The sequence below is a fragment of the Rhinolophus sinicus genome, linkage group LG03 (assembly GCF_036562045.2).
Source record: "Rhinolophus sinicus isolate RSC01 linkage group LG03, ASM3656204v1, whole genome shotgun sequence".
Lineage (NCBI taxonomy): Eukaryota > Metazoa > Chordata > Mammalia > Chiroptera > Rhinolophidae > Rhinolophus > Rhinolophus sinicus.
The window spans coordinates 109,814,450-109,836,690 of record NC_133753.1 but is presented as its reverse complement, the minus strand read 5'-3'; the positions used below and the strand labels follow the sequence as shown (position 1 = coordinate 109,836,690).

Here is a 22,241-nt window from a genome sequence, read left to right as displayed (position 1 = left end):
GGGCCAAGAAGTTCCACAATCTTTTGTCTGCAAGCTAGAAAACAAGGAAAAATGGTGGTGTAATTAAGTCCGAATCCAAAGACCTGAGAACCACGGGGGCTAATAGAGTAAGTTACACCTGGGGTCCAAAGGCCCAAGAATCAGGGGACCAATGGTATAAGTGTCAGTTCAAGTTTGAAGTTCTGAGAACCAGAAGCACTGATGTTCAATGGCAGATTGATGACCCAGCTCAAGCAGAGAACAAATTTGCCCTTTCTCTCCCTTTTTGTTCTATTCAGGCTCTCAACTGATTGGACGATGTCTACATACATTAGTGAGAGCAATCTTTACTCAGTCTATTGACTCAAATGTTAATCTCTTCTGAAAACACCCTCAGAGTCACACCCAGATATGTTTTTCCAGCGATCTGGGCATCCCCTTAGTCCACTCAAGTTAACACAAAAAATTAACCATTATAGAGGTCTACAACAAACCTATTTTAATATTATGATGAAGACTTCCAGTTTCAGCTCCACATGTAAAGAATAGGGAAGTTATAACTCATATCTTTAAAAGGGAAAAAAATGAGAAAACTGAAAATCAATGGCTTTTCTTGGACCCATCAGAACTGAGGTTGCATGGCAACTTGCCACCCCCAAATCTGGACAAACAGGTAAATCCACAGATTTGAAGCTGAGACCTGCTTATCTGAAGCAAAATCCACTGGAGTCATAAACTGGTAGGAATACTTAAATGGTAGATTTGGTGAATTGCTGGATGTTGAGTGTGGGCTAACTTGAGAGAAACTTCTGGGAGCTGCAGTATTGGAGATGGTGGCACATATTCATGGGTTTTACCTCGAGGAACCCCACCAAATTCTCAGAGTGAAAAGTTGAAAAATACCCTCCTGGCTCTGGCAGGGGGAGGAGGAATAGATATCACCGGAAAATGTGCCCAGTGTTTTCCATAACAAAAGCCTAGTCTCCAGGGAAAAAAGATTTTGGCACAGCCTTATCCAAGGTCAGTGTAGGGAGCTTACAGCTCCAAAACATGTATCCACCAACTTTGGGGGCTGTGTGGAACAAGTCTAGGTTGAAATCTGAGATGGTCAAGATCACCTAGAGAAAATGTAGGATAATTATTGTCAACCTGTCTTCTGGGATTCTTAATTGTTGTTCCCACAGCTAAAGTTTTGGTGGTGAAATAAGTTTGAGAAATGCTACATAATAACCCCTCCTAATGAGTCACATATTAACATAATACTCAGAGAAATCCCTAAGTAAAATTGAGAACTATTACAGTTTATTCTCAACCCTGTTTATACATCAGAAGCATCAAAAAGTTTGATTTTTAATAAATATGACACCTGGGTCCCATCCCATATCTGAGGGGCCAATATCAAGACTCAGAAAACAAAACAAAAACAAGCAAACAAACAAAAAAATGGCAAAGAATTGTAAGACAGAGTAACAGGAAAAAAAAAAGATGAAAGTTCTGTGCAATAATTAGTAGTAAAAGGAACCAAAATGTATCACCCAAAATACGCCTCTGACATAAAATTATTTTGAGCTGGAGGCAATTAAGCAGCAGTAAACCCAGAAATGTACCCCCTTTTGTGCCTAAAGGCAGGATATCAATTCTCCTTTTACTGGAAACAGACTTAGCCCAGACACAGAACCAGAGGACTCTGCAAACAAACATTATGTCATTCGTTTCCTCACAGATACTTGCCTTCCCAGTCTACCACCCTTGGAAGCCTAAAACTGCTTTCCTTTGTTTGTCCTGTCATTTCTCACAAATTTATTGTTCTTTGTTGAAGGTACTCAGTAAGCCAGAATTCTAAACCACCACTTTGGTTTTTTTCATTTTATTTTTTTAAGTTTGTTTCTCCAGGACCCATCAGCTCCAAGTCAAGTAGTTGTGTCAATCTAGTTGTGGAGGGCACAGCTCACAGTACAGTGGCCTGTGTGGGGATCGAACCAGCAACCTTGCTGTTAAGAGCACCGTGCTCTAACCAACTGAGATAACCGGCCTCCCCTAAGCCGCCACTTTGAGTTATTCTTTATTTTAGGTTCTCCTGCGTGATGTGTTAATAAACTGTTTTTTTCATGTTTATCTTTTTTGTTAGAATCTCAGCTAAAAACCTAAGATGAGCAGAGGTAAAGTTTTAGCTCCTCTACAGTTGTATGAAGGGAAGCTTATGAAAGCCGGAGAAAAGAGGAAAAGGCTTAGGATCACTGCCACCAGAGATGTAAAATAAAGTCAAGTAATGAAAATATAAAGTTTGTTTACGAAGCAGCTCAAAGAGCCCCGTTGAAGTCAGAGAGCAAGACTCTAGCAGAACCAATCAACCTGGTTAAACAGCCCAGAAGGCAGAGTGAAGGAAAGATACTGATAAGTTTCCCAAGGAGCGGAAATTATAAGGCAGGTACTGGTGGAAGTCCTGATGGGACATAGTAATTTCCTTGGTTTGCCATGAAAAAGTACCACAAATTGGGTAGCTTAAAACAACAGAAATTGTCTCACAGTTCTGGAGGCCAGAAACCCTAAATTAAGGTGTTGGCAGGGCCATGTTCTCTGGGAAGCTTCTAGGGGAGTCTTCTTTGCCTTTCCCAGCTTCTTGCAGCCCCAGGCACTCCTTGGCTTGTGGCAGTATAACTCCAATCTCTCCTATAGCCATCTTCCCTCTGTCTTCATATTGCATTTCCATGTGTGTACAAATTTTTATCTAATTATAAAAATACCAATCACGTTGCATTAGACCCACCCTAATGACCTCATCTTAATTTCCAAATAAGGTCACATTCACAGGTAGGACTTCAACGTATCTTTTCGGAGGACATATTCAACTCCTAACAGCAAGTATCTTAGAGAGTTAAGAACTCAGCAGAAATCACTGAATAAGGGAGTTGCTCAGGCTAAATAGGAAGACAAGCCAGAAGGGGACAGGACATAGTAAGGGGAGGAGAGGTTAGGAAATGTGCTGGAAGTTTTGAAAGAAGCCTTGTTAAATCACTGCCGGAATATCTATTGAAAGTCTGGGAGGAAACACATTAAAATGTTAGTAATGGAGAGATCATTGATGACTTTAATTTTCTTTACACTTTATGTATGTTCCAAATTTTCTACAATAGGTACACAACTTTTATAATGAGGGAAACAATCATTATTTTACAAATAATAAGTTTTTTTACAAATAAGTTTTATTTTACAAATAAGTTACTATCCAGTAACTTTCACAATCCTGAGGGCATACAATCTAGAGCAGGAAGGTACAGTGAGAAAAACAAACATAGAAACATAGTAAGAAACAAAGATGATGCTGACCCACAATCTGCATTCAATAAATGCCTCCAAGTAAATGTAGAGTAGGAAAGAGTATAGGCTTTAATCTCAACCCATTTGCCAGCTGAGCAATACTGAGTGCGTTACTCTAAAGGTTTGTTTTCTCACTTGTAAAAATAGGATTTTAATTTCCATCTCACCGAGCTGTTACAAGAATAGCTTCATTTCCCACCAGTCACCGGTGGGATGACTAAAGATGCTAATGGGCCTAACCATATGAAAGCATTATGTGAAGAGGCTAGCAGTAGAAATACTTAAGTGTTTTTCAACATTTTCATTATGACATTAATAACCTTGTATACACAATATAGGAATTTGACAAACGGATAGCATAACGAACATGTGAAGGCTGAGACACGGTCAGGTGAAGAAGAGTAATAGAATGGGCAGAGTAAAGGAAGACTGCCTCAATTTTCTGATCCAGAAAAGTGAGGGCTATCAGTACTTACTGGGAAGAGGAATCACATGACTGAATAGAGACTCTATAAATTTGTCAAGTTTCAGAAAAAATGAGATAAGCCTAAACTATGGGTGTCCACGCTGTGTGCCTACCACACCGGTTAGGCTACTTCAGACTGTAAGTAACCAAAGTGCAACTAAAATTGCCTTATACAATAAGGGAGTAATAACCTCATAGAACAAGTTTAGAAGCTACAAAAACTTCCCCCACCCTTTGAAAATTTCCCATTCTATCTCACAGGCCAGAATTACCACACTTGGGACTGCTTCTCCTAAGCACATGGAGGGGGCATACCAAACAGTTCAAATAGAAAGAACCAGAAGAGAAGGAGAGAAGTGGGGCAAGCGGCTCTAGAAAAGCAACCAACAGGGTCTGCCGTATCTGTCTACATATTCACAAGAAATACGGGGAGCTGAACAAAACATGAGACTGGAACCTGAATGGATAATACTGCCATACTACAAAGGACTGATATGTATGAAGTGAAAGAAGAGGGCCAGGGATGGATGTCCCTGGGCTGGAATACAGGCAGGGATCCTTGGGCAAAGAATAGCCTCATTTCCCACCAGTCACTGGTGGGATGACTAAAGATGCTAATGGGCCTAACCAAAAAAACGGCCGGAGAGGTGAGACTAAAGAACACGAAAAAGTGTGTAGGTGCACTCCATCCACAGCATTGTAGAATGAGACGTCCCCAGCCCCGTGATCTAGGAAAACTCCCACCCGGTGAAGAGCTGGCTCTTGCTTGGTAGGAGTTACACAGGAGCCTGTTAGGGGCCAATAGCCGGCAGAACTCCAACAAATAGCCCAAATGCCCCCATGGGGGAACATTTCTGATTTATCAACAATCCCCATGACGTCCTCCTGACAAACCCCCACAGCAATCTCCAGGCCATCTCGGCTCTCAACTTCCCAGTAATGTTGCCCTGAAGTGAAAACGTTTTTCCCCAAAACACAGTGTAAGTGCTGAAATCTCTCCACAAAGTGCATGTTCTGCTGAGGATTCCTCCGTCCAGTAAAGTAGGTCCATGCTGCAGAAATTAATGGCCAAGACCTGCCCGATGCTCCATTTTTCACGTACCTCCCTTCCAGGGAGAAGACAAGTTCAGGATGAGCTGTATTTTCAGCTAGACTGACAGCCACTGCAGAGAAAATGAGAGCTGAGATAAATAATGCAACAGCTTACCACCAACCCTCCTCTAGAAATAGCCATCTTTTCCAGCTTCAGTTCCATCCTTTTCCTCTAACGAGATTCCACATTGCCCCTCCACTGATCCTCAGCAGAGCCTAGTGGGCCATAGGACAGCCAGTAGCAACCTGAAATCCTCACTTCCCTTCTGTTCTAAACAACAAAGAGCTAAAAACTGGGGAGCTCATTTCACGGCCCCAAGTCTTTACAATCAGCATAAAATTTGGAGAAACATTAATAAATTCTGACTCGTTGAATGAGAACTAGACCAAGGCTGTTGACTGGCTGGTTCTTTGTGCAGGTACACATAGATGTCATCATTAACAAGGTTTCTGTTCCCTGGTTCCAGTTGTTCACTGACATCTCCACAGGCCCCCAACAAATAACGCAAAATGGACCTCATTATCCTAAGTTCCCCTCCGCCTCTTTGGAGGACTAATCCCCCCACAAACACAGACATCATTGTCTTCTATGTCCTCTAAGGTGTAAGAGCATGACCTCCACCCAAACACTACACTTTGAAATCTCGAGGTTATTTGACTCTTCTCTCCCTCTGATCCTCAATCCTATCAATTCTACCTCTGAAATATCAGTCAGGTTCTTTTCCTCCTCTCCATTCACACTGCCTCGGTCTTCACTCAGACCTTCGGCATTTCTCATCTCACTTTAACTGTCTATACCATCTTCCCTAGCATCCCTGCCTCCAAATTCTCTTCCTTCCCAGATTCTCCATGTCTCTCGTTTGTCTTAAAAAGAAAAAAAAAAGAAAAAGAAAAATCAGGAATGAATGTTAGGTTTGGACAAATGTTTTTTCTGCATCTACTGAGGTGATCATAATTTTCCTTTTTTAATTTATGTGGTGAATTACATTTATTTTTCAAATGTTTAACCAATTCTGCTTTTCTGGAATAAATCCCATTTGGTTGTGATGTATTATCCTTTTAATATATTGTTAGATTCAATCTGCTAAAATTTTTTCTTTAGAATTATTCAATGTTCACACGGAGCATTACTCTATAGTTCTTTACTCTTGGAATGTCTGTCTCATTTTGTATCATGGTAATGTAGGCCTCCTAGAATGAATTGGGAAATATTCTCACCTCTTCAATTTTTGGTAAGAGTTCATGTAGAATCGATATTCATTTCTTATACATTTCGTGAATTCATCAGTTGTTGCCTTACAGCTGCCAAACCATTTGTTCCCCCACTTTCACAAGGGAGTGCCTCAGCAAACTGAGGCCCGATGGAGAGATATCAGAGAAGCTTCCTTGAGGGGATGTCTCAGCAAACTGAGACCCATGGAATTATATCAGTCCCTCCCCTTCAATGGATTCCTTGGAGATGGAATTATATCAGTCCCTCCCCTTCAATGGATTCCTTGGAGATGTGCTAACACACAGATCTTGAGATTAACAATCTTTTACCTCTTTAAAAGTTTACCTATAAAAACTATGAGTAGGCCTATTCGGGGCTCAGTCCCTTAGGCTGTTCCCCTTGGCTCCTCGGTTTGCATTCTATTCATGGCTACTATCTTTTCTTAACCCCGCGCTGCAGCCCTTTTCCCTCCCCACAACCCTGTTAGTGCTGGACACGACAATCAGTGAAGCCATTTTAACTACAAAGTTTTTAACTACAATCTTTAATAGAAACTAGGTATTCCGGTTATCTATTTATTCTTGAGTAAGCTTTGGTCATTTGTGTCTTTTTAGGCTTTGGTCCATTTCATCTGTTGTCGAATTTATCAGCATAAAGTTGCTTGTAATATGCCCTTATTATCCTATTATTATCTGTAGAATCTGTAGTGATGTCGCCTCACATTCTTGATATTAGTAATGTGTGTCTTCTGTTTTTTCCCAGGTCATTCTGGTTAAAGGTATATCATTAAAATCAATATTCTCAAAAAACAGCTTTTGGATCATTATTTTTTCTGCTGTTTTTCTGTATTGCAATGATTTCTTATTTATTTTGTTTACTCTGGGTTTTATTTGCTTCTTTTTCCAGTGTCTTAAGGTGGAAACTGGTCACTGACTTAAGAACTTTCTTCTTCTTTAATATAGGTTAGTGCTATAAATTTCTCTTTAATTATTGTTTTAGCTGCATCCCACAAATTCTGATGTTGTTTTCCTTTCCATTCATTTCAAAGTACTTTCTATTTCCCTCTTGATTTCTCCTTTCATTCGTAGGTTATTGTGGGTTATTTAGTTGCCTAACATTTGGGGATTTTTCAAGGATATTTTGTTACTAATATCTAACTTAAATGCATTATGGTCAGCAAACATACTTTGTGTAACTTGAATCCTTTGATGTAATGAGATTTGTTTTATGGTCTACCTTGGTCTATCTAGTAAAACATTCCATGTACACTTAAAAACAATGTGTATTCTGCTGTTTTGGGGTGTTCTATACATATCAGTGAGGTCAAGATGGTTGCTAGTGTTCTTTATGCCTACTATACCCTTGCTGATTTTCTGCCCACTTTTTCTAAAAATTATTGAAAAAAGTATTGAAAACTCCAGCTATAATTGTGGATTTACCTATTTGTCTTTACAGCTCTATTATTTTTTGCTTAATATATTTTGAAGCTGTTACCGTGTTTCCCAGAAAATAAGACCTAGCCGGACAATCAGCTCTAATGTGTCTTTTGGAGCAAAAATTAATGTAAGACTGGTCTTATGTTACATAAGACCCGGTTTTATATTATAGTAAAATGAGACTGAGTATTATATTAATTTTTGCTCCAAAAGACGCATTAGAGCTGATTGTCCAGCTAGGTCTTATTTTCAGGGAAACATGGTATTAGATATATAAATGTTTAGAACTGTTATGTCCTCCTGATGAATTGACCCCTTGTTATCATTAGGAAATGGTCTTCTTTATCTCTGGTAGTAGTCTTTGTTCTGAAATCTACTTTGATATTAATATAGCCACTTCAGATTTCTTTTGAGTAATGTTAGCATGATATATCTTTTTACACTGTTTTACTTTTAACATATATGGGTCTTTATTAATATTTAATATTTCTTGTAGCACGCAGTTGTCTTTTTTATTCAATCCAATCTCCATCTTTTGATTAGTATATTCAGATCATTTATATTTAATAATTATTTATATGATTAAGTTTGTGTATCATCTTGCTACATGTTTTCTATTCTATTTGTTCCCTTTTTTGCCTTCTTTTTGATCAAATATTTTATAATTCCACTTTATCTCTTTTGTTGGCTTATTAGCTATAACTCTCTATTTTAGTGGTTGCTTTGAGGCTTATACTATACCTCTTTAACTTATCAGAGTCTATCTTCAAGTGCTATTATACCACTTCACATATAAGAAATGTATAGTATAGTTCCATCTCTCCTCTCCCAACATCCATGCTATTGCTATTGTGTATTTTAATTGTAAATATGTTACAAATTCCAATGTTATTTTTCGTCTGTCTGTTTAAACAATTACTGTATTAGTCAGGGTTCCCAGGAGAAACAAAACAAATAGGATTTGCGTATAAAGATTATAAGGAATTGGCTCCTTATGATTATAATGCCTGGCCCAAGTCCAAATCTGCTGTGTGTGAGCAGGCTCAAGACCCAGCGAAAACTGATGTTCCAGTTCAAAGGCCATCAGGCAGGAAGAGCCAAAGCTGCAGATGAAGTCTGAAGGTGGTCGACTGCAGAATTCCCTTTAGCTGGGGGTAGGGAGAAGGTCAGTCCTTTGTTCTAGTTAGGCCTTCAACTGACTTGATGAGACCCACCAACATTATGGAGGACAATCTGCCTTACTCAAGTTTCCCAATTCCAATGTTAATCTCATCCAAAATACTCATAGCAACACACTCAAAATAGCGTTTAACAAATATCTGGCCCAGTCAAGTTAACACATAGATTAATCATCACTATTAGCTTTTAACAATATTTAAATAATGACGAAAAATAAGTATTTACTTATGTAATTATCATTTAGGGAGATCTTTAATTCTTTTGTGTAGATCCTGACTTCCATCTGCTATCGTTTTCCTTCTGCTTGTAGGACTTTCTGTAACATTTCTTGCAGTGTTGGTCTGATGCTGATTAACTCTTTCAGTTTATGGGTATCTGCTAACATCTTTATTTCACTTTGTTTTTGTGATATAAAGTAATAAAATTCGAGGTTAACAAGTTTGTTTTCAGTACTTTAAAGATTTTGCTCAGTTGCATTGTTTCCAATGAGAAATGTGATGCCATCTTTATCTTTGTTCCCCTGTAAGTAACATGTCCTTTTTCTCGTTACATTTTCAACTTCACTGATCTTTCCTTCTGCAATGTCTTATCACCTTTTAATCCCAACCATCTCAGTCACTGTAGTTTTCATCTCTAAAAGTTTGACCTGGGATTTTTTTATATCTTTTATATCTCTACATGTCTATTTACAGAACAGTTATAATAACTATTTAAATGTCCTTCTATGCTTATTCTAACATCCTGGCAATCCTGGATAGGTTTTAATTGATTATTCTCATTATAGGTCATTTTCCTACCTTTTTGCATGCCTGGTAATCTTTTGATTGGATGGAAGACATTGTGAATTTACACTGATGAGTACATATTCATTTTTTTTAAATTATAATCAATCTTTTTAAGCTTGTCCTGGGCTGCAGTTACTTGGAAATAATTTGTAATTCAATCATTTTTGGGTCTGCTTTCATGATTTATAAGGTGATCCAAAGCAGTGCTCAATGTAAGGTTAATTATTCCCCACTAATGAGGCAGATTTTCCTGAGTATTTCCAGTCTGGCTGTAGGAACAGGCACTGTTCCTGGCCCTGTGTGGGCACCAGGAACTATTCCTTCTAACCATTTTGGAAACTTCCTTCCTCAACCTCAGGTTGTTCTTCACAAGCATGTGCTGACTGGAACTCTGCTGAAAACTCAGGGTGTGCCTTTGTAGAGCATCAGGGTCTCTCTCTGTATAGCTCTCCTCTCCAGTACTCCGTCCAGTACGCTGCAAACTCTCTTTTTTGTTCTCCCTGGACTCAGTTCCATTCCTCAATGCATGGAGTCCACTTGGCTCCACCTGTTAACCCTCCCTAAGATGGCCTGAAAACGCTCTCAAGGCTGTAGGCTGGAGCAATCATAGTGCTCACCTTGTCTGTTCCACATTTCTCAGGGATCATTGTCCTTTATTGCCTGAGGCCCAGTGTTTGAAAACTATTTGTTCTAGTACTGTGTCTGCTTTTTTGTTTTGTTTTGTTTTTAATTAACTAAGTTTCAGGCAAAGAATAAATCAACTTCATTTTAAGTGGAAGAGGACATCCACAACCTGGTTCTTAATCAGGGATATGCATATGAGAACTGCCTGAACAGCTTTCACAACATGCACATGCCTTGCTACTCCTGGAGATCCAGTAAGTTTATCTTCAGTCTTTCCTACCCTCATCTTTTCAACCTCAGTTCCTGCCTTTCCCGACAATGCACCTTATGGTTTAGTCATACTGCATACCCTTCCCTCCATTTTCTCCACACCTTAGCTCATGCTGCTCCCTCTGCTTGCAAAAGTACACTCCCTTTTTCCACTTGGCAAGCTCTTACTCATCCCTCAAATTCCAGAACTGTCACCTCTGCTATGAAAACTTCCCTACTTCACCCCAACAGAGCTATTCCTCTGTACTTCTGTAATATTTTATTCATACTACTAGTAAACACTGGAGCTCACCTTATAGTAAGTGATATGTGTCTATTCTCAGAATAGGTCTTTTTCTTTTTGTGTCACTAGTACCTTATAACACATAGTATGTGTTAAATAAATATTTATTGAATGAAGCATATATCTATTTATTCCTAAGTATTTAACATTTTTCCTGACCCTACTGTTAATTGCATGCTCTTTCCTCTTTCCCTCCCAGATTTCTATTTATTTTCTTATTTGAAAGACTTCTCCTTAGGAGAAGTCTTCCAACTCCTAGAAATTCTGCTCACCTTGGACTTGCTTCAGCATTTCCTTCAGCATTGGGATATGGCACACAGACTTCACCTTTAGATCTTCAAGGGAATAGTTCACATCCTGGTTCTCACTCCTAAGAAAAGTACAGAAGGCTGCTCTTTTAGGAGACAACATGGGCAGCCAAGACCCCCAACGCCCATGTGAAGGTTCCAAGCCCAAAGCTCAGACCACGTCTTTCCCATTGCTCCTTGAAAAAGTGAACAGAATTCCTCTTTCACAGACCCCTGAGGGTGTGGCCAGATTCATCTATAGAGCCCAACCTTGTTTCCCCTCTGCTAGAGCTATATCTTTACCATTCCACTCATGCCCCCATAAGAAGGTAGAAGCTCATACCTGGTCAACAAATCTTTTGGATTCTGTGAAGAGAAGAAAGAAATAAGTAAGTTATGTACCTTCCTCATGAGAGCTGGTACTCAACTTTGTGAGCAGGTATTTTTCTGTCTGTTGCTTTTGTTAATGTCATATATGATCTCATGTTGACAAAGCTAATGCATTGACACAATGCACTTTTTTCTCATGTGACCCCTCTGTACTCTTTGTCATGTTCATCAATCCCTTTCTTGAAACCCAAGTTTTTTCTCCTTTAGCATTATGACATTAACTCTTTCATGGCTTTTTGCCTACTTCTCCATCTGTTCTCTTTCAATCACAAACAAAAGAAATGTTGGTGAGGATATGCCGGAAATATAAAGTGGACTTTGGAAAACAGCTTGGCAGTTTCTTAAAAAGTTAAATACAAATATACCATATAGCCCAGCAATTCTGCTCCTATTATCTACCTAGGAGAAACGAAAACATATGTCCACACAAAGAATGGCAGACAAATGTTCACAGCAGCATCATTCAAAATAGCCAAAAAGTGGAAACACAAATACCCATCAACTGGTGAAGACAAACAAAATGTGGTATATTCTACAATGTATAATATTCAAAAATAAAAAAGGAATGCAAATACAATACTAATGTATGCTACATGAATGAACCTCAAAAACGTTATTATACTAAATGCAAGAATCCATACACACACAAAAAAAACACATTGTATCATTGTTTATGTGATATATTCAGAAAAGGAAAATTTATAGTCAGAAAGTAGATTGTTTGAGGCTGGGGGTAGGAACAGAGATTAACTATAAACAAGCACAAAGGGATCTTATGGAAATGCTCTGAAAAGTGGACTGGTAAGGATTGCACCACTTAGTAAAATTATAAATATCACTCAATTATACTTAAAATGGGTGAATTATATATGAATTATTATACCTCAAGAAAGCTTTAAAAAAAAAAAAAAAGGGAATATACCAAAATGGTTAATTACCATTTGAAAAAAGTATTCAACCTTATGAGTCATCAAAGAAATGCCATCTACCCTCCCAGAGGAGGGAAGAGGAGCTGATTGAGGGCATGAGATAACATTATACACCACTTAGGATGTTAAAGAACTAACAATTCTAAATACTGATGAGGATATAGAGCAATGGGATCTCTTACACATTGCTACCAAAGGTGTAAACTGGTACAAGCACTGTGTTAGGAATTGCTTTCATTGGTACGTAACTAACAGAAATGTATACATATGAGCACCAAAAAAGACATGTTTGTAACTGCTTTTTTGTAACAATAAAATGAATAATATGTTTTGATGTAATACAATGGAATACTGTCAGGCCTCCATATCCATGGGTTCCGCATCTGTGGATTCAACCAATTGCAGATCAAAAAGTTTTTTCTTAATGTTACATTGTTGCTGACTATGTAGTTATGCCTACCATGGTTGCATCTGTAGTGAATATTTACAGACGTTTTTTTCTCTCGTCATTATTTCCTAAAAAAATACAGTATAACAACTATGTTATATTAAATATGTAAATAATCTAGAGATGATGTAAAGTATACAAAAGGATATGCATGGGTTATATGCAAACACTACACCATTTTATATAAGAGACTTGAGCATCCATGGATTTGGATATCAATCCCTTACAGAAACCCAGGAACAACTGTACTATACAGCAGGGTTTTCAACGTCAGCTAACATTTTAGGCTGGATAAGTCTTCGCTGGGAGCAGGAGGGGAGGCGTGTTCTGTGCACTGTAAGACGCTGAGCAGCATCCATGGCCTCCACACACTAGGTGCTAGTAGTAACCACCTCTGAGTTGTGACAACCAAAAATGTCTCCAGACATTGTTTTCTGGAGGAGCAAAATTGCTCGTGGTTGAGAATTACTACTATGGAGCAATGAAAACAAACATCTGCTACCTGCAACAACATGGATTAATCTCACAAACATAACTTTTAACAAAAGAAGCAAGACATAAATGAATGCATACTGATTCTTTTTCAAAAATAGCAAAACAAAACAGTGTGAGAAATCTAAAAAGAGACTAGTTTTGAGGAAGAGGGAAAGGATATTGATTGGGGGTATGAGGAGGGCTTCTGTGATGCTACTCATGTTCTATTGCTTGACTTGGGTGGTGGTTACATGTGTGGGTCAGTGATGATAATCTTTCAAGCATTTATATATTTTTCTCTATGGAGTTATACTTAAAATGCTTTTAAACCTGTTTATTTCACTATGACAACAAAAATAATATTGTCAAAATCTGTGGACACAGTTAAAGCAATACTTAAAAAAGAAAGCATAGCTTAAATATATTTACCAGCAAACAAAAGGGTAATATAAACGAGCTAAGTATGCCAACTCAAGAGGTTAAGGAAAGAGCTACAGAACAAACCCAAGAACCAATAAGAAAACCATAATAAGAGTAGGTATTATTAATCATTTCACTGTAGCATTATTTGTAGTGGTAATGGTGTCAGGGACAACCTGGGTATCCATTACTAAAAGAAGGAACTGGCAAAATGTGGTGAGTGGACACACAGATTAAATGTATATATAAATAATAGGAACGGATCTTTAAAATATAGTGCTGAAGGAAAAAAGCAAGAAACAGAATGCAACACGAACTTTAACTCATTGCATAAATTAAAAATACATAAACCCAAACAATACTATGTATTTTGCAAATAAAAAGATAAAAATTAAGCACAATGTTTATTTTCAATGTTTCTATATTTCTAAGAAAAATGGAAATGAGTTATGGGCTAAAAGTGAAGGAATAAATGAAAAACATGGATGGATGGATGGATGGATGGATGGATGGATGGATGGATTAGTAAAATAATTTCTCTTAGGCTCTAAGATTCTATGATCCAGTTCCATATTTAATCATTTCCCTAACTTTGCACTTGCAAATGTTGGCTGATATATTTGTTTGTAAGCATTCTGCTGGCTTATGTGTATCTTTGAGGTTTCAGATGCTGACAAGATGTTAAGCCTATATTTATAAAAGTGTTTAAATGTATTATTTCAAAGATTCTGCTAGAGTATACATTTGGATATGTAACTGGAACTTCATTGCTCAAGCAAGTTGTAAAAGTTCTAGACAATTCTTGGAAATCATTACATGTACACACGATATAACTCCCAGCTAGCAATTCCCTGTTGAGAACACTGACAAGTGGGTCCATGTTTTCATCTTCCTTAAGAGAAGAATAGAATGTTGCCTCCTTCTGATGAGAAAAAATAGTAATGGTAGATTGAAAGTATTCTTGGGAACACCCTTCAATGGTTCTTTCATCTTTAGTCACATGATATGGAGGAAAGAGAGGTTCTGAGTGATCTGAGACCAAACGTGAATTATTTCAGTGAGGAAAAAAAAGGCAGTCGGAAATGTTGGATTGTACCCCAAAACTGAAAGAAGCTGACCAGCCCAGTGGCTCAGGTGGGTGGAGCACATGGGCCAGTGAGCTGCACCCTCTACAGCTAAGACTGTGAACAACAACTTTCCCTGGAGTTGGGCTGCTGTGAGCAGCCGGAGGTTGGTTGGCGTGAGCTGCTGTGGGCTGCTGAGTGCTGCCCCCCTCCCTACCCCAATGGGCCAGGGAGCTGTGGCCTACATAATTACACTGAGAAACAGCGGCTTGAACCAGACTGGGGGCAGGAGGCGGAAGAAGAGGGGGAAAAAACTGAAAGAAGCTATAAGAGCGCTTTACCAACAGAGGATATAAAGGTAAAGATTAACTTTTGATAATGAACTGGCCTAAGGACCCAAATCTAAGAGCTAATTAGTTAGAATTATAATCTTTTAAAGGTTGCTAAATATTTGAAATTATTTAAATAAATGTACTAATCAAAATCTGTGGCTAAGAACAAAATTTATCAAGCTGTAATTATAATGATTAAATATTAGTGACAAAGATAAATTTCTCTTAAAAATTGTTGACATAATTATCTACTTTGTGATTTTATATTTGCTTTGTTTTACTGTTTTAACAAAGAATTATGAACATATAGTACGACAAATACTGTTTCCCTGAAAATAAGACCTAGCTGGACAATCAGCTCTACTGCATCTTTTGGAGCAAAAATTAATGTAAGACCAGGTATTTATATTATATCATATTATATTATACCCAGTCTTCTAGTAAAATAAGACTGGGTCTTCTATTAATTTTTGCTCCAAAAGACGCATTAGAGCTGATTGTCCAGCTAGGTCTTGTTTTCGGGAAAACACGGTAGAAAAGTCATAGATGTGTTTCAGATCCTAGATAAACTATTAGACCAAGTGAATCATTAATTTCCTTTGGATGGTAAATCTTTGACTCTTTAATTGTATAATGACAGTAGTAATACAATTGTCAACAGAGAGAAAACATTTATTCTATTAAATCCACTCAACAGGAAAGATACTCAGCTCTAAAGACAAGAGGGAGTTCAGTTGGTGATGTTAACTAACTCCCCCGCTGCCTGTCTCACCTGAAGCAACTCCAGGCTGGAGCCCTGGCTCTTCTCCCAGACCTCTAAGATGAGCTCCTTCAAGGAAGTGATTATTTGATTGAGTCTTACTGAGTTCTCAGTCCATTTCTTCTCTGTCTCTTCTTCTTCTTTGCTCAACCTCTGAAGAAACAGTTGCTCTTCTTCAGCCAGGAAGCGGTGCAGCTTTGCATACTCTGCACTGACGTTCAATCGTTGATTCTTCATCTTGTTCTATAGCCAGACAAGATTTGCTCAGTCCTTGTTCTACCTGGTCCTTGCTCCTAAACCCTTTGCACATGACTCCCCAACAATCCATGGTCCTTCCTTATCACCTCCTCCAGAAAAGTTCCTGCCCATCCCTCACAAATTTCTACTACTCCTCTATTTACACTTACTTGATATCCTTATATAATACTAGTCTTTATAGTATTAATCGATTCTTTGTAACATCTGAGTCTCTACTACTGCTAGCAATGCCTTGTTTGTATACTTTTTAAACTAAAATGTACTTTCACATCTATTAAGTTTAGCCCTCAGAATACCTACTGTTTAATTTTGTTAAATTTTTAGATATGCTTGGTTGCATGCACATCATGCCTCCCAAGCATCTCTGAAAGCAAAGTCCATTTACTTTCTATAATTCCATGGGCCCAAAACAACCCCAACCTCGGGTAAATACTTAGGAAAATGTGGGGAAGTGAGGGGTACTACCTTAAAGTAGAGATACGGGGATAAAGTGTATGGAAGTTGCATCACCCAAAGTGACAGGTCAGTAGGTACTTCCTGTTCTATCACCTTATCTCTACAAGATACCTGACAACTGATGACATCCTACAAGCTCTTCCCAGCAAAACCCTGTAAGCAGCCTCAGACTGAAAGGGCCTCAGGGGCAAGAAATGCCCAACCATTTCTGCTGTTACCTGCCACTCTGTAACACTCTTCATTTCCATGTCATGTAACCGCATGGCTTCTTTCATCTTGACCTTCAGACTACACTGAGTCTTAAGAAGTTTTTCCTGCCAACAGAAATACGTATCAGACAGAAATCTTTCCTCCAAACATCCTTGTTTAAGTACTAAAAGTCGCCTAATCCAAACAGGAAATGAGATTGAGAAAATGTTGAAGACAGTCATAAGTTGTCTTCAGAATAAGAAATATTCTGATCTGAAATAATCCTAACACTATATAGAGTTTGGCGGCTAAGTTAGCAAAACTAAAAATTGTTAGAGTATTAATACCTAGTATTGGCAAGGGAGAAAGCCTCTGGCACGTAATACTAGGAAAGTAAAAAAGTGCCATCATTTTGAAGAGCACTGGTAAGATTTAACAAAAATTAAAGTGTGCATATTCTACTTCTAATAATCTATACAACAAAACACTACCAAAAATAATCAGTATGTATAGGAATGTTCACTGCAGCATTATTCATTACCCGTCAATGGGAAACTATTAAATAAATTATGGTATATTGATACTCTATATCAATTTCAGGTAGCCCTCTACATTGACATGTTATATTAAGTTACAACTATACTGTAAAACAATAGTACTGTAGAATTCTGTTTTAAAAAGAATAAATGTGTGTGTGGGGGGGGTGTAGGTGTTGGTTTGTGTGTGTGTGTGTTTAAATGGAAGGAAAATCTGGAAAGATATATACCTAAGTATTATTAACACTGGTCATTTCTGTGGAATAGGAATAGTTTGAAAGTTAGGGGGAGGGAAGATTAAAAATTTTATAAATTTCCGTTTTGTTTGAATTTCTACAAGAGGCATATACCATTTTTGCAATTTAAAAACCCAAATAAGCTATTAAAAAATAAAACAAGTCAATCAGCACTAACTAAGTAGGCTGTAGAGGGGCAGACCCTGACCTGAGACAGAAGCAGGCAGGTTACAGACACACACAAGAGGAAAGCCAATAAGAACTGATGACCAAATGGCTGCACGCAGAAGGAGTCTAGATGTAGCCCCTGGGTTCTGGCTTGAGTAACTAGATGGACTGTAGGTTATTTACCAAGTCAGGAAATATAGGAAGATCAGCAGTATGTAAATAGGAGGAAAGACAAGAAATTCAACTTGAATAACTTGACTTTGAGATATCTGTGGGACATCCAAGTGGATCTAGTTAGCAGTTAAGAGTCAAGAAAGAGATCTGAGCTGCAGAAGCAGATTTAGGGGTTAAATTTAGCACTGGTAGCAGTTAAAGGCATGAGTGTGAGTCAAATCACCCAGTAAGATTCTACAGAGTAAAGAAGATCAAAGCTAGAACAGGGAACAGCTACAAGGGGTATGCAGAGGTTGAAAATCCTGCAAAGAAGCTATGATGAATGGTTGGTGAAAAAACATGAGAGAATAGTTTCTTACAGGAAGAGGAAATTTAAAATAAAAACTGGTGAAAACTGTCAAATGCTGAAGAATGGTCATGGACAACTTTCTGAGTCTGGATGTATGCCAAAATAAAAAGCTTAAAAGGAAAAAAAAAATGAGTAGAACTAAGAAATAAGCAGTACATTAATTTTTTAATTCTTCCCTGGGAGAATAATAAATACTAATAGGTATCACTTTTCTTCCAATGATTTATAAATGACAATACTTAAAGTTAGGTTAATTTAAAAGACTGACAACACCAAAGTTGGCAAGGATGTGGATCAACCAGAACTCTCATACAATGTTGGTGGATGTGTGAAATGGTACAACCACTTTAGAAAAAGGTCTGGCATAAAACTAATCATACATTAATCCTAGAACCCAGCAATTCTACTCCTAGACCCAGGAAAAATCACAACATGTGTGTACAAAAAGCACTATATGAGAATATTCATAATGCCATTATTCATAAAAACCAAAAACTGGAAACAGCCCATGCATCCTAATAGGAAGATGCATAAACGAACCTTGGTGCGGTCACATAATACAATACTACTCAGCAGTAAAAAGTAACAGAGTACTGCTATGCACAAATAGATGAATTTCAAAATCAATATACTGAGCAAAGGGAGCCCATATAGAAGAGTACAGACTATATGATTCCATATATGTGAAGTTCTGGAACAGGTACAATTAATCTGTGGTGGAAAAAAAATCAGAACAGTGGTTGCATTGGGTGGGGGTAGGGTGCAAACATTAACTAGGAACGGGCATGAAGGAGTTTTCTGGGATGATGGTAATGTTCTGTATCTTGTAAAGGGCTTGGGGTGCCCAGGTATATGCATTTGTCAAAGTTCAACAAATGTACACTTAAGATGTGTGTATTTAATTATTCTGAATTTTTAAAAATACCATAAACAAATATTCAATCTGGTTCATGATAGGCATGCTAAAGTATAGGAGGACGTGTACTGTCTGCAATTAACTTTAAAATGCTTCAAAGGAAAATAAGAATTGATGACAGATAGATAGGCAGGTGACAGCCAAGTAGAATAAAATGTTAATGGCAGAATCTAGATGTGGGTATACTGGTGTTATTATAAAAGTCTCCCAACTTTATGTATGCTTGAAAATTGCACATAATGTTGGGGGGAAATAAAATTAGGTTATAAGGGGACATATATCACAAAATCACATGTGCTATTTTCTTTCTAACACAGTGTTTTCTAATATTATAAAATCTATTATCCCTAGTTAACTTAAATAGGTACATAATCCCGCTATCAGTAAGCTATCTCAAATAACTTTATTCAATTATATTACTGCCACTTTTTAATCAGTCAAATTTGATATGCGTATGTCAGGCTCCATTGAATGTGATCAAGATTTTTTTTAAGTTTTCACTTTTATTTGATAATGAAAAAAATTAAATAATCTTTCAAATAGAATTTTTCAATTTTTTTAAAAGCCGTTAACAATTCCAGTATGCATGAATTATCCTGTATGGTTGCTTCAATTATCCAAGACTACCTGAGTCTTTCTGAATCCTGACACAGTGGGATATAAATAGGGCCCCTGTACCATTTGGGAACCCTTTGGGGAAATTAGAAAACTCCTTCCCTGCAATAACAGAAACTGCCAGGAGGTGCAGGAGGGCAACACCAAGCATTTCAGTAACATTTATTGATGTTTACTGTACGATAGTCATTGTTTTAGAATCTGGTCATAAACAAATGAGAAAGACTTGGGCCTTGTCTTGTAGGATACAAGATAAATGTTACTGAATGAAGGAATTAATGTATATTTCCTTGTCCAGCTTTGTATCTGTTTCCTGTTTGTAGTCAGCTGATAAAACTGCACAGCATTTTATAGTTTACAAAAACACTTTAACTTGTATAATTAAATTCGTGCATTCCAACCAGTACTTACTAGACACCAATTCTGTTGGAGACCACTGGAGTTACACCATCAGTAATAGAAGGGGATAGGGCTACTCTGGAAAAGATGATCAAGGAAGGTCTTCAAGCTAAAAGCGCATAAGATCTAAAGGATGGAAAGTGTGGGTAGAGAAAGAGAACAGCCTTGAAACAAAAGCAAGAAGGCCAGTGTGGCTGGAGCAGAGTAAGATAAACTGATTTATTCAACTGAAGCTTACCACACGAGATAAGACAGACAATTTACAATTAAAACAATTAACGTAGTGATTTTCCCAACTGATGAAGGAAGCTAATAACAAATCCCAGCCTCATCACTCCAAGTCAGGCTTTTCCCAAATCATCAGTTATGTATGACATCTATAGGATAGACCTGCACTGTCCAATACAACATCCATTAGCCATGTGTGCACATGAAATATGAATAGTCCGAATCAGTACGTGCTGTAAATTAAGTACACAGATTTTAAAGACCTACTATGGAAAAGTAATGTAAAATATCTCACTAATAATTTTTCATAACAAGTAATGTTAAACAATATTCTGGGGGGCGGCCCGATGGCTCAGTTGGTTAGAGAACCAGCTCTCAACACTTGGTTGCTGATTCAATACCCGCCTGGTATGGTGGGCTGGGCCCCCTGCAACTAAAGATTGAAAACAGCGACTAGAGTTGGAGCTGAGCTGCGCCCTCCACAACTACATTGAAGGACAACGACTTGGAGCTGATGAGCCCTGGAGAAACACACTGTTCCCCAATACTCCCCAATAAAATTTTTTAAAAAACATTTTGGATAATTAGGTTAAATAAAATATATTATTAAAAATACATCACCTGTTCTTTTTACCACTAGAAAAATGTTTAATTACATATGTGGTTCGCATTGTTTCTATTGGACAGCACTGGCATACACCCTGTCAGTATGTTTGTCTTAAACTTAAAGCTCCCAGGGCCAGTCCCTTGAATTCTGCAGTTATGATGAGCCTCATACCGACCCTCCCCACTCCCAGTTTTAACTCCAGCTCTAAGGTAGCAAAACCTTGAGCCTCTAGAGAGTTTTCATGCTTCCAATGGGACTAGCAGCCACTTCAATGGGTCCTTGATGAAAGTAAAAGGTAAATGTTCCCGGGCAACACCCGCAGCCCCCTAACGTCCAGCTTACCCGGTAGTTCTCGAAGGCCTCGTCGATGGGCGCCATCGTGTGGGTCTGGTGCTCCTGGGACTCCCTACACACCAAGCACACGGGCCGCTGGTCTTCCTCGCAGAAGAGCCGCAGCGGCTCCCAATGACGGCCGCACAGGCCGGGGGGCGCGGGGCCCTTGCGCCCGGGCCGCACGGTCTTCGTGAGCCGGCCGAGGACCCAGTTGGGCCGCAGTGCGGCGGGCGACGACAGCTGCCGGCACTCGGGGCAGGGGAACTGGCCGCCGGCCGGTTCCCAGGTGCTTTGCAGGCAGCAGCGGCAGAAGTTGTGACCGCACTCGATGGACACCGGGTCCTTAAAATAGTCCAGACAGATGGAGCAGGTCAGCTCCTCCTGGAGATCCTTGGCTTCCATGACGACACACTTTCCCAGAGCCCGAGTCGGGTCGGCTGCGACGCGCTGGAGCGGCCTGCAGGCTGCGGGTGGGCCCTGGAGGCCGGCGGCCCTCGGATCTGCGGCAGGCGCCTCCCCCGGCGGGGGAATGTTAAATCTCACTTTGCGGGACTTAATCCGGGCGCGAGCTGGCCTTCCCGCGGGCGTGGCGGGACCGCAGCGCGCTAACACCGGAGTCGCAGTGTCGCAGCGGCTGGAGGCCCCGTCCTGGCCGAGGGGCATGACGGGACCGGGGCTGCTCCTCCAGCCAACAATAGAGCTGCCGCAATCCTCCTAGAAAACTCGAGAAGTCGGGATCCCTGGGGTTTGGAAAGGCGCCAGAGGGCGGCGACTACGTCTGTGCAGCCACCGCTGGTGGAGCTAAACGGGGAGGTGCTAAGGAACTTGGCTTAGCTGTCAAATTTGAAAGGTGTGGTTAAGATGAGCTGGCTGACGGGGAAACGAAAGTCAATGTGGGGAATGTAATCAATAATGTAAAGATTTTGTAGGGTATCCGATGGACACTTGTCTCATTAGGGAGACCACCTCAGGGATGATGTAGATGCCTGATCACTGCACTGTACACCTGAAGCTGAACAATAAAGAAT

The 22,241-nt window shown here is 39.0% G+C and overlaps 1 protein-coding gene across 1 annotated transcript; it reads right to left on the bottom strand.

The window, feature by feature from the left end:
• Nucleotides 1-3,044: 3,044 nt before the first annotated feature.
• Nucleotides 3,045-22,015, bottom strand: TRIM4 (tripartite motif containing 4). The gene is made up of 6 exons (XM_019717646.2): nt 21,223-22,015; nt 16,682-16,777; nt 15,762-15,992; nt 11,276-11,298; nt 10,918-11,015; nt 3,045-4,926 (listed from the first exon to the last, which is right to left on the bottom strand). The coding sequence occupies exons 1-6, from the start codon at nt 21,874-21,876 to the stop codon at nt 4,340-4,342; spliced, it is 1,689 nt and encodes a 562-aa protein (XP_019573205.2). The 5' UTR covers nt 21,877-22,015; the 3' UTR covers nt 3,045-4,339.
• Between the last annotated feature and the right edge of the window lie 226 nt (nt 22,016-22,241).